The following is a 13,010-nucleotide window of genomic DNA, read 5'->3' as shown; positions in this document are numbered from 1 at the left end:
ATTATCGCGTATTATTATTTAATTTATATTTTATTATATATATATATATATATATATATATATTTTATTATTATATTATTTAATTTATATTATGTCACTTTGTAATACTTTGACGTATAATTATTAATATCGTAATTAATATATCGAGCAGAGTTTATCGATGAATTCTTAGAAAAATAAACGTTTAATAAATTTACACTTATTTAATCACATATTATATACAGATGCAAAATTTCACATTATCGTCGTGATATTCTAATTGGTAATTATGTAAACAGAAATATGCTTCAATGAATACGAAACATAGACGAATAATCAGCACCGTTTCTGACTCTCTCTTTCATGGTTTACAAACCTTACTTTGTTTACATGACCCACACAATTTCGAGTTTAATTCGATGAATTCGACTAAAACAATTAGAAATATACATCATTATAATTAATTGTCAAACGTTAATTTGTCTTTGATATAAATTTGTTGAATCAATTTTCCTAATGATACGAGGATTGATGTGACCTTTATCGTTGCATTTTTCTATAACGTACGAATATTTTTTTCCCTATAATTGTTTTTATCTTTCTCCTTATCAAACATTACTTTCTCAAAAAAGAAAAAAAAATCTTGTTACTATTTCATTTTATTATTTCTAATATTAATTATTTTTAAATCAAACAAATTAAATGAAGATAACCTTTGAAGAAAAATTTATTGTAGATCATTATGAAATGTTTTATTTATTCATTTATTTTAAATACTAACAACTCACAATAAGTCTCGATCAATTTTACAATATTTAAATAACTTTGACAAATATACTTGAATGCATGATCCAACAGAATACATTTCTTTTTATAGAATTTTATATAAATTTCCAAAAAGAAAGCAAAAAGGAATCACATCACAAATTATCTATTTTTCTTAATTACGAACTACTTTTTAAAAAAAGAAAAAAAGAATTCCAACTCGTCCTGTCGTTTAAAACATCCAGCCGAGAGAATCGTCCGTTCATAACCGTTCGCTAAAAATAATTTTACTTCAATAAATAATATTACAAAAAAGAAAAGTAATATAACGAATACACTATACATATTATGCGTTAAAAAAAAAGGAAAAAAACGAAATGTTATATCATAAAAATTCATAAAGCCAACAATTTATGTTTTCTTTTCTTCTTTTTTATTAATTAATAAAATTCATTGATCAACATCAAAGAAGAATTTGTCAATCTCTCTTTACTTTTGTTCTCATATATTTTATTTTTTTTAAATATAATATTATATGTATACAGCCCTTCTACAACACGGTATCCTATAACACGATGAAAAAATTAGGAAAAACTTTTGTACAATACACTGTATACATATAACATGACTTTTATTTAATTATATATTCAAAAAATTTAAACTATCTTAAAACAATGACGCGGAAATGTTTGTATATAACCTCGTATAACACTGTTTCACATAACAAGATATTTTTTCTATAATTGAGATATACTCCGTGTTATAGGAGAGTTACCTGTATTTTAACCAAACAAAAAAAATGATATACATATAAAATTATTCTAACTTTCTTTTTCTTTACCTACTTGGACACAAATAGCACGTGCAACTGCCAAGAAACGACTCACCTTAGTCCTCACGTCCTGGACAGAGCGGCCGGCAGTGGAAAATAATGGGATTACTTTGGTCGTAATCAATGCATATGTATATATATAATAGCTTTTCTTTTTCAACTACATAGATATACACGAGTAATAAAGAGAGAGAAAGAAAGAGAGAGAGCAACGAGTTACGTAAACAATCCCTGAAGCTTCAATCAGACTCGTCAAACCGTATGAAGGACTTTGCAATTATTCTAGTTCATTTTCAAATATATTATAATAATTCTAATTTTTTATTTTCCATAAAAATTATTTTTCTTATGACAGTTGTGTTTGTAATAAAATTCAAGCAAAATCATGATATTCCTTTAAATTAATTGATTTCATTTTCTATCGAATTATTATTTTTTTTTATTATAATTAACGACTCGTTTCTTTTTCCCTTTTTTTTGGTTTAATTTAATTTCTTAATCAACGCTGACTTAATTGGAACGTAGAACTCTTTTAAATTGTGAATTTATTTCCAAATGAATCTCATTAGATAGGTTTTTCAATTTGTTATTAATTATTCTTTAAAATATAATTGTCTAAATTGTTTAATTTCAATATTAAAATTATTTCAAATCGTTCATATCAATCTCATTCGAATTACTTACTTAATTGATAATGATATCTTTTTCTAATTATTTAGTATTTTGATCGATATTTCACTAAGGACAAATGCCTAATTTATTTCATCAAAATGTTTAAGAAAAAAAAAGAAAGAAACAAACAAATTTAAATATATAAAAAAATAATTGAAAATCGCAAAAACAACGATTTTTATATTATATATATTTTTTTATTATATATTAATATTATATTATATATATATTTTTTTATTATATATTATATTTTATATTATATATATTTTTTTATTATATATTAATATTATATATATATATATACTTATATTTTTTATTATATATTATATTTTATATTATATATAAAGTAGATATTTCATTATATAAAATAAATGTTTATATTTGTTTCGTTTAAAAAGAAAATATAAAAAAGACATGAAAAAAATAAACATTTAGTATAAAAAAGAAAATAATATAGTTAAGATCGTATAATATTAATAGGACAAATCCATATTTTTTTTCTCTTTTCAAAATTGATTAATACTAATGGAATAAATTTGAAATACCGTGTGATTGTTATGAATTGGTCATTCGAAGAGACATATTTAATAATGCCACTTTATGGCTCGTATCGAACGAGTCAAAGTTTACATAAAGTGATTGCTTTTAACATTATTAGTGTGTTGTGTTACTGTTTTACCGGTAAAAGAGAGAGAGAGAGAGAGAGAGAGAGAGAGAGAGAAAGAGAGAGATAGGAAGAGACCGCAATTAACTAATTACTGTGTTAAATCGGCCTGAAACATTTTGCAAACAAACAAAAGTGAACAGTACGAAAAGTTTCGCGATACGAAGAAAGAAAAAGGTAATCCCATTCCGCAACCTCGTCATCGTTGTAGTCGTTCACTATTGGATTATTTTAATCGAGAAACCCTTCTTCCGAACCAAATATTCGCCCTCGGCTAACGATCTTTTTTATCACGTGATTTATGTCAATGCTAAGGAACGATGAAATAAAAAGAAAAAGGAAAAAAAGAGCGTAATAATCATTAAAAATAAAATATAATTAATTCTTACCTAGATTATAATTTTATAATACAACTATTCTTCAAAAAAAAGTCTCGAGAAGTATAGTTATTGATTTTTATATCAACTAAAAATTCATTTCAGTTAACCCCTCTCCTTTCTGTATTTAAAGCAGTGAATATTTTTAATTTTGAAACTATTTAATAATTAATTAGTATTTAAGTAATCGAATAAAATAATTGATTTTTGAATCGGCTAAAAACTTATCTCAATGTATTTAATATTTTAATTGTTTTACTTTTGAAACTAACAATAAGTAAAATCAAATAATAATTGATTTTTTGAATTGACTAAAAATTCATCTCAACCTGCCGCCTCCACCACCATCCTGTATTTATAACATTGTATACTTTTAATTTGAAACTATATTTTAATAATTGATTAGTAATTAAGTAATCAAATAGTAATATATTGATTTGTTAGATTGGCTAAAAATTCATCTCAAACCCTTCCCCATCATTACCTATTCTTTACATAACATTTTACCATATATTTTTAATTTTGAAACTATTTCTTTTTCTTTCTTATTATTATCAACGAATATCGTAAAAATATTTTTCAGTATATTTTAAAAATAAAACGATACGTCTAATCCCAACTGCGAGCATAATTATTTTTTTATTTTAATCATTTAATTACTTTTTTTTTATTAATAACGAATTATAATATCAAATGCTATTCTTGTTGATGGATAAAAAAAACAATTTCGGTGCATGAATATTTGAGTAAAGCTCGAAGGCCACGAAATATACTAAATCTAGCCTATTTTTTTTTATGGAGAAAAACGATTCGCGGCCTAGAAGAAGTCAGAGGGGAAAAAAAAACACCCCATCAAGGGAAAAACATTTTTGAAATTTTTGATCGTTACTTTTTCGTGACGTACGTTCACCACTAACGAATGGTAATGACATTTTCGAACATGGAACTTTATTTTTAAAATGATTTTTTTTTTATTCTTTCTTTTCTTCGTGCCAAGAATAAACTCAGTCCCCGAGAATTCTTCTCTTGGGATTTTACGAAAGAATGAAATAACTTGCTACCGATGTATTGGTGATGTAACATTTGACGTCATTCATGGATTACACAAAATTTACTATCTCTAGCAAACCTTTGTAATATAGTTTAAGAAAGAATAGATTTAGAGATCTTATAAGTCTTTCATTTTATCTGAGCTGCAATTCAAATATATTATACAACTATATGTTAAATATACATATATATAGGGTGGTTTAATAATTATTAAATATCCGTAATATATTCGTTTATTTTTTATTTAATGTAAAAATTCTGTTTTGGTGTATTAATGAGATAGATTTATTTTATAATATAAATAATTGTAATGGAAAATAAATTGACAAATAAATTGTTTTCTTCATTTTTGGACAATCGATTATAATAATTATAATCACAGTTATATTTAATTTATATATAATATAATAATATATAATATTATACACCACACTTAATATAATATTATATTTAATAATATCTAAAACGTAGACTTTAATATACTTTTATACCGAACGGTATAAAAAATCAAATTAAACCAACGTAAATACTAGAATATCTTTTTTAATGAAACACCAATGAGCTTGAAATTACATAAAAAAAAAACTGTAACGCGATGTTAAAAAAAAAAGAATTAATTTTTCCATGAAATATGCACGTTGAACATAGGGATGTTTGTTTAAAATAATTTTTCTAGCAAAATTCAAAATAATACAGAGATCTTTGGAATGATTATATTGTAATTATTGAATCACCCAGTATATGATATATTTAATAATAAACAGTGTGTTAGATCGTCTGACGGAAATAGTCAAAGCCGTTATCGGCACGATTCGTTACCGTTAGATGTTACTTCTTGCCAATCGTTTTTTTTTGTCCACCGAACGGTCAACATTCGAGGAAGATGAATATCGAAATGAAAATAGGTCAAGGATCTAGTTTCGATAAAAACTGTATATATATACATATTCGTCAATATTCTCTTTTTTTCTCTTTTTCTTTTTTTTCTTTTTTAATTGCTTCAATAATTCAATGGTTTCATTTGAAAAGTTGATTGAAATAAACTTTCACTATATTATTATACGTATCAATACGATCTTTCTCTCTCTCTCTTTACTTTTTTTCTTTTTATTAATTATTTCGATAATTTAATTTAAAAAGTAGTTTAAAATAAACTTTCACGATTTTTTGCTTTTCTTTTTTCTCATAATAAATATTATTTTAATATTATATTATTATTTTTTAATTATAGCATATAATTATAGTATTCATGGGTATGGAAAAAACACCATTGATATTTATAAATATTCGTAGATAGAAAACTTTGATGAATATTAATTATTCGAATATTTTTATTACTATTTATTCTATAACGGGATATTACTATTACCAATTATAGGACACCCTGTATGCATAGAGTAGACCAAATGAAAACACTTAAATATCTCTTCTGCATTTACAATCGTATCTAAAAAAAAACTTCTAAGGAAAAAGTTGCCCTATTGCAAAAAAGGAATCTAATGGTTAAAAATAATTTGTTCTCAAGATTATTTGTTTTTTACGAGATTCGAAGCTCAACTTTGATTATTTAAATGGAACTATATATTTTTTTTATTGCAATATTCTCGGAGAACATAAAAAAAAAGAACGAATAAAAATGATCTCAATATTATTATAAATAATAATCATTATTTTCTCTCATTTTATAGTCTCTTCTCTCTTAATCAAAATTTCAATTAAATTATCTTTAATATTAAAAAATATAATATTGAATTGTGGTAAAGTATTATTTCGGAGAAAAAAGGACGGTATAATGCATCCTTTTAGTATATTTACATACATATTTATGTATGTATATACATAGATACATCTAAATACACATACATATGCATCAGAGGAAATTGATCTAAAATGGAGATTGATAGCTTCGAGACACTTTTGAAACCATCCAAGCTTATCGCTATATTACAAATGATCATCGTTTTGCTATGATTTATTATTGTCGATAATAAACGTAATAGAGGATGCATATTAACAAATCGATCCTTTCAGGATATTATATCTCAAACAATTCTATTAACACATATCGTTTCACGTATGTTTCACCGATGATAATAATAAATTATATTTCAACAAAACAAAAAAACATTTTTCAACAATTTATATTATATTTATTTATATTATATTTATTATATTACGATATGAAATATATGTGTTCGAGAAATTGAAAAAAAAAAAAATAAAAAAAAAAGGAAATTTTTAATTTTATTACGATTTACGTTAGAATCGTTTGTATTATTAAATAAACCGCAAAATCAATTGTTGTCAATTTCTTTTTTGTTTTATATTTTTAGTCATAATTTAATTTAGAACAAATGTATTTGAAAGAGTAGTTGAATATTTGAATATTTCTTTTTTTTCTATTAAAATACTTATAAGGAATCTTACCTCGTTTATGGTCAAATGTACAATAAACATTTTTCCCTCGAAATTGATTTTCTGTACTTCCGACCAACGAAAGTGGTGAGTTTTTCGTGATCCTTGAAACGTCAGGATGCCACAGTGATTAATACCAAGATACAATTGTGTACCCCTGTGATCCTGTAAATAAAAAGAAAAAGAAGATAACACCAAAAATAATTCAAATTCGATCTGATATCGTTTAATTAATAATTTATTCTTTTTTCTTTTATCAATATCGAGATGAAATATTTTATCAAATATATGTTATCTTTAAAATCATGATAAACGTCGTTTTTATTTGCTCATATTTTATATTTCAAAAGTAAAAATAAAATGTAGAAAATTAAGAAATTTATCGGTAAAGATTTTACGTGAATGCATATAGTTGTGTGCGTGTATGTATATGTTTTTTTATTTCGAATTTAAAAGAACATTTAAGATTAATACTTAAAATTTTAGACTAAAAGCTTTGACGATAATGAACGGTAATTCGTAATAAGAGGGACAGAGATAGAGAAAGAAAGTAAATATAACAAAGAAAATGAAGAAAAAGAAGAAAAAAAATGGAGACGATGTTGAGATTAATTGTAACGTTAAATCTACGCTAACGAAGAAAGTTAACCATAAAAGGTTCCTTATCTATGGTATACTGAGAAACTGTTACGCATGGATCAAGATAAAAAAGAAATCTCTGATAAAATCCAATGTTCTTGGCTTGCTGATTTTAGCGATGCTTTTAACGTTAACGAAGAAAAGAAACGAAGAAGATCGAAGAGAAAAAGAAAATAGAAAAAAAGAAAGAGAAAGGAAGACAGGAAAAACCATGAAAAAAAAAACGAAAAGTGATAACAAGGTTTTATATTTAGTATTGTACACCTATATTATGTCATATTATTTTGAATGCAAAGAATATTTTACATATATATATATATATATATTATTTTAACAAATATTAAAAGTAATTATTAAATTAAAGGAAAAACGAGTAAAAAAAATTCGATTACACGAATCGTTAAACTCATCAGCATCTTCCCCCTTCCCCCTCTCACTCTCTTTCCATTTCTTTTCTTTTTTTTTCTTTCCCATTTAATCCTACCATTTTTAACGATTTCAACGACGAAGCAAGACAATCATGCGATGAATAATTCAGTCTTCGATCAAAAAGAATATCAACAATCTGTCCGCTGTATAACCATCAACTGAGAACCTGCAAAAATAATCCTAATTTTTTTTTTGACATTATTTTTATCATTTTTCTCGCTTATTTTTTTCTTTTTAATAAAAATTTTGTCCGCGTTAAATTATCAACGCTATGACGCATCAAAAAGAGAGAGAAAGATAAAAAAAGAGACAACAAAACAAACAGATTGATAAAAAAACATTTAAAAAAAAAAATGAAAAAGAGAGAGAAAGAAAGAGAGAGAGAGAGAGAGAGAGAGAGAGAGAGAGAGAAAGAAAGAAAGAAGGAGAATCTCGGAAAAAGAGAAAAAGCTTTAAAGCTCAAAGAGAGCTTATAGCTTTTGACACGATTATTTTCCTCGGCTCTCGACAGTATTTTACATAATATCTCTATTTCTTTCTTTCTTTCTTTCTTTCTTTCTTTTTCTTTCTTTTGATCCTTTTTCTATTGACTAGAGAAAGAGAAAGAAAAAAAAAACGATAAAGCATTCGTCATTTATCAACTATTCGAATAACATAAAAGTGAATTTTAAATGGAAGAAAAGTCGATTACTGAAATGCTATTCGAAGATTATTTTCAAAGGGTTTAACATTTAAATACGAAATCTAATTAAATCATTGATCTTGACTTTTATAACATTCATAAAGATCTACTTCTTCGAAAGTATTTTAAATAAAAATCATAATAATAAATGTGATTAAATCGTAACAATAATTATTCGAATTAAAAATTGTTCAGGTTGGATTTATTTTACGTGTTATTATCACTTCTATCTTCTTTTCATTTTATTTTATCAATTATTATTATTATTATTATTATTATTATTATTATTGTTTTTATTTTTGTTTATTACGAAGTATATCGAATCTATCGATTGCTATATTCTATCGAACATTTTTATATTGCATATTAGATATATATATACAGTAAAACCTCTTTTTGTGCGGTGGATAGGGACCGCATAAAAGAAATCGTACAAAAAAATATTCGGTAATTTTATAAATACTTACATATTATAAACAACTTTGTACGATATACAATAAAACCTTTTTTTGTGCGGTGGATAGGGACCGCATAAAAAAAGTCGCACTTAGAAAATACATCAATTATTTGCGAAATATAGATGTGAAAATGCTTTCAATCAAATTAAATAATTGTTAGGAGATTGTTTAAATCAGATGAACAGCGTCGCGAAGTCCGGATACATCGTCGTCAAGGAGACCATGTAATCAGTTCGTACATTGAAAGAAAACATTGGTAGCAACGCTGCTGAGATTTAGATAGCATAAATCGCACAAAACAAATCGCACAAAATAAAACCGCACAAAACAAATCGCACAAAAATAAAATCGTATAAAAAAGGACCGCACAAAAAGAGGTCTTACTGTATATATTTATTAATTTTTATAATTTATTATTTTATATATTTTTTTTAAGGAATTTAATAGTTCAGTATAAATAATCATTTGAATGATTTATTATTATTCTTATTATTATTGAAGTTATATTTCTTTTGGCAGGTTTGGGAAAACATGATAAGAGTGAATTTTTACGATGCGTGCGCACCGAATAAAAAATTGACAGAATAAAATTTGTCGGTATTTACGATGCGCGGGTAGAGCGATTTCAAATTAACAGCATGAAGTAAGTAGATATAGCTTTCTTACATTTAGTATATAAATTGATATCCATATTCTGATATTTTTATATACACAACACGTGTTTTATATCGATACAAATAAAAATTATTTATGAGTTTTGAAGTTATTTAATTATTACATACAGTAATGATTGATATTAAATAACTGTGAATATCTTCAAAAATATCTTCAAAAACATTGATTATTTGTGAATATTAGTAATAAAAGTTTTTTTTGAGGTTAATTGGGTATGTATTATTATTTATTAGTTTTTTAAGGTTAACTGAGGTATGTATTATTATTTATTAGTTTTCATTCGTTTCATTTCTTCTCTATAGTGATCATCAATTTAGATTAAAAATGAATAAACTAGATAACATGCTGTGCGATTTTTTATGCCTTAACCATACAATGGCAATTTTCTGATTTTAATGTAAGTATACCGATAAATTACAAATCGGTCTCTTTATCCTGATATTATAACAGACAATAGTAAGTAAAATAGCAATATTCTGTTCAGTTAAAATATTTTACCGAGTAAAATATATGTATTATATTGTTTTTAAATTCAATTTATGGTGCTCTGCTTCTCTCTCTCTCTTTATATATGTTTATTTCATACATAAACTTTTTTCTTAAATAGTTTTATCTAAGTATCAGCTCTACATTTTTTATTTCAATCAAAGACCGTAGCGCACCCAAGAAAAAGATTCCATTATAGCATTGGATCTATACATATAAATTTCATTTTCCAATGGTTAACGATATAAAGATTTCTTTTAACTAATGTATCCTTCGTAGAGATTCTATGTGAATTATTATGCGAATAGAATCCAACCGCAGTTATAAGGAATAAGCAAGACATGAATCTGTTAAAAGGTAAAAATAATAATCTTGCTTCTAAAAAAGAAACAAATATTCTAATTCTCTTGAAAAATATTTATTCAAAGCATTAGAAAACTTTTTCTCTCCGCATAAGTGATCAATCATTTTACTGCAAGAGAGAATGTATATTATTTTCAACAACGATAAGAAGAAGCCAACAACGCTGAAATCATGAAAGATTTGGAAGACACAATCTTCTTTTTATTCACACTGGGAAGAAACCATGTACATTAATATTCTATCAAAAGAATTAGAAAATGAACGCATTTTAGTTATTTATAAATTATTTTCTACAATAATTCTTATTAAACTATAATCTCTTGCAGCTTTTTGATCAGTATCAGTATACATTTGTATTTTTGTTTGAGTTTTCGAGATTTCTAAAACTAATGCAGAGAAACGTAATGCCTATTACTATCGTTATAAAAATGTATCTAAAAGAAAGTATCCATCACAAACAAACGCGGAACTTTGTAAGGCGTATAAGCTGCGAAAAAAAATATTGTGTTATGCAAAAGAAGTATAACTTCTTACGTGCATACATAAGTACACACACTAGTTTTTTATTATTGTTCTTCCTATATATGTAAGAAACAATAAAAAAATCTGTAGATCAGTCCTATTCCGAGGCAGAGTGTCGTTTCTATGAGCCGCAATTTTTTTTTTACGTTGGGTAGGGAACTAACCTGATCCAACAACCTTCCTCCTTTTCCCGGGCTTAGGACCGGCAACATGATCGCTGATCTCGATCCGCAGGCGGACTGATCCACAGATGACGACCCATGCAAGGAAAAGGACAACGAAAAGGACAACAGAAGAATCGTCAGAATTGCACGGGATAAGTCACCGATTGGCCGCAGAAGTACGGGGCGCCCACGAAAACGATGGTGCGACAATTTAACAGTGCAATAGGCAGAGAAACGTCGTTACGAAACAGGCAACTTGCCTAAACTAAAGAATGAAGAAGAAGAAGAAGACAATAAAAAAATTGAGGTATTTAATCATTTGTTATTTTCTTCATTGTTATAAATTTGTTTATTTATTGGTTTCTTTTTGAAAAAATATCAAACCTCATGATCCTTTCAGTAGAAAGCTTTTTTCAATAATATTACGTCGATTTCAATGAAATATCAATATAAAAAGCGTTAAAAAGTTTCAAATACTTATCCACATTAAAAAAAGAAAAAGAAAAAGAGAGAGAGAGAGAACAAGAAACAGATAAAAAGAAAGTAAAAGAAATTTAGTGGAGATCAAAAGTTCTTTTTTCAGGATTTAGGAAAGAGATACAATCTTTTCGTGAGTGGTTGAACTCGAAGAAGTATACTTCAAAAATCCCTTTTTCAAAAGATATATAGCATACTCGAAAATCAAATAATTCAATCTATAAAATCCAAACGGTAACATCAACATCACGTGAATTTTCTTTATTCTTTTTTCTTCTCTTATTTATCCGAAATGTATAAAATAAAAAAAGTATCTTATATAAAAAATGTTAAAAACGATGAAAAATGTCATTTAATGAAAATATCTAAAAAAAAAAAAAAAAAAAGAATAAAATAGATTTAATAGTGAAAATATTTTTTCTAATTATTATTACTAATTTAATCTTTTTTTAATTCATTCCTTTTTTGTTTTAATACGAAACTTAATTAATCTAAAAAAAAAATTTACAATTCATTTTATTTATCTAACGTATCCAGATCGAATAATAAAACTTATTGTATAGGCGAATTTTGAAACAAGGTTTAAACTATTAAAAGTTTCCTTCTTATAGAGTAAATCGATCCTAAAGTTTTGTAAAAAGAAAGAAAAAGAGTGAAGAAAAGATTTACACATACATATACATATTTATATGTATATAATACATCAGATATTCGATAATATAAAAAAAATTTTTAAATTTACTCTAAACTATAATTATATACAATTTCTAACAATACAAAATACATGAATATATAGAAAATAACCGAAAATATAAATAACTGAATTATATTTCGCTTTATTTATATTTTAAAAAAAACGAGAATTGAAATAATTATGAATTAATTTTCTACTATTTTTAATTATAAAAATGTCCCCTAAAAAATATTGATAATCTGTACACGAATAATACTAATAAAAAATTAAAGAAAACTATTTGTACAAATTTGAACTTGTAAGACAAAAGAAATAATAAAAATTGATAATTAATATTATTTATGTAATAGATTCAAACGAGACATTAAATCTCATGCTCAGTTAGTAATATAATTATTTAATTGGTTAGAGTAAGACAATAACCCATTGAGTCACGTTTCGTCGCCCATTTGTATATCTTCTTGTCAAATTAGACACGTATACCGTATGCACATTCAATGATTTGTGTGCAATACAAACACACATAAACATACACACATGATAATCGCACGTGACAAACCGTATTTCCTAAATTTCCGAATTACGATCTGTGAATCAACACATTATCGATATAATCCAATTTTTTTTCTTTTTATCATTGATCATTTACAGTTGCTAAATAAAAAAA

At 25.3% G+C, this 13,010-nt stretch overlaps 1 protein-coding gene across 1 annotated transcript in view; it reads right to left on the bottom strand.

Annotated features, from left to right (window-relative positions):
• Positions 1-13,010, bottom strand: part of LOC122518872 — a 67,614-nt gene that overhangs the window by 15,264 nt on the left and 39,340 nt on the right. Inside the window, 2 exon segments of the mRNA XM_043637987.1 lie at positions 1,632-1,646; positions 6,767-6,919. Of these exon segments, the coding sequence (XP_043493922.1) occupies positions 1,632-1,646; positions 6,767-6,919 (168 nt within the window).

The sequence above is a fragment of the Polistes fuscatus genome, unplaced genomic scaffold, assembly GCF_010416935.1.
Source record: "Polistes fuscatus isolate 324 unplaced genomic scaffold, CU_Pfus_HIC Scaffold27, whole genome shotgun sequence".
NCBI lineage: Eukaryota > Metazoa > Arthropoda > Insecta > Hymenoptera > Vespidae > Polistes > Polistes fuscatus.
Note: the sequence above shows the minus strand (reverse complement) of the source record. Positions and strands in the feature narration are given on the sequence as shown.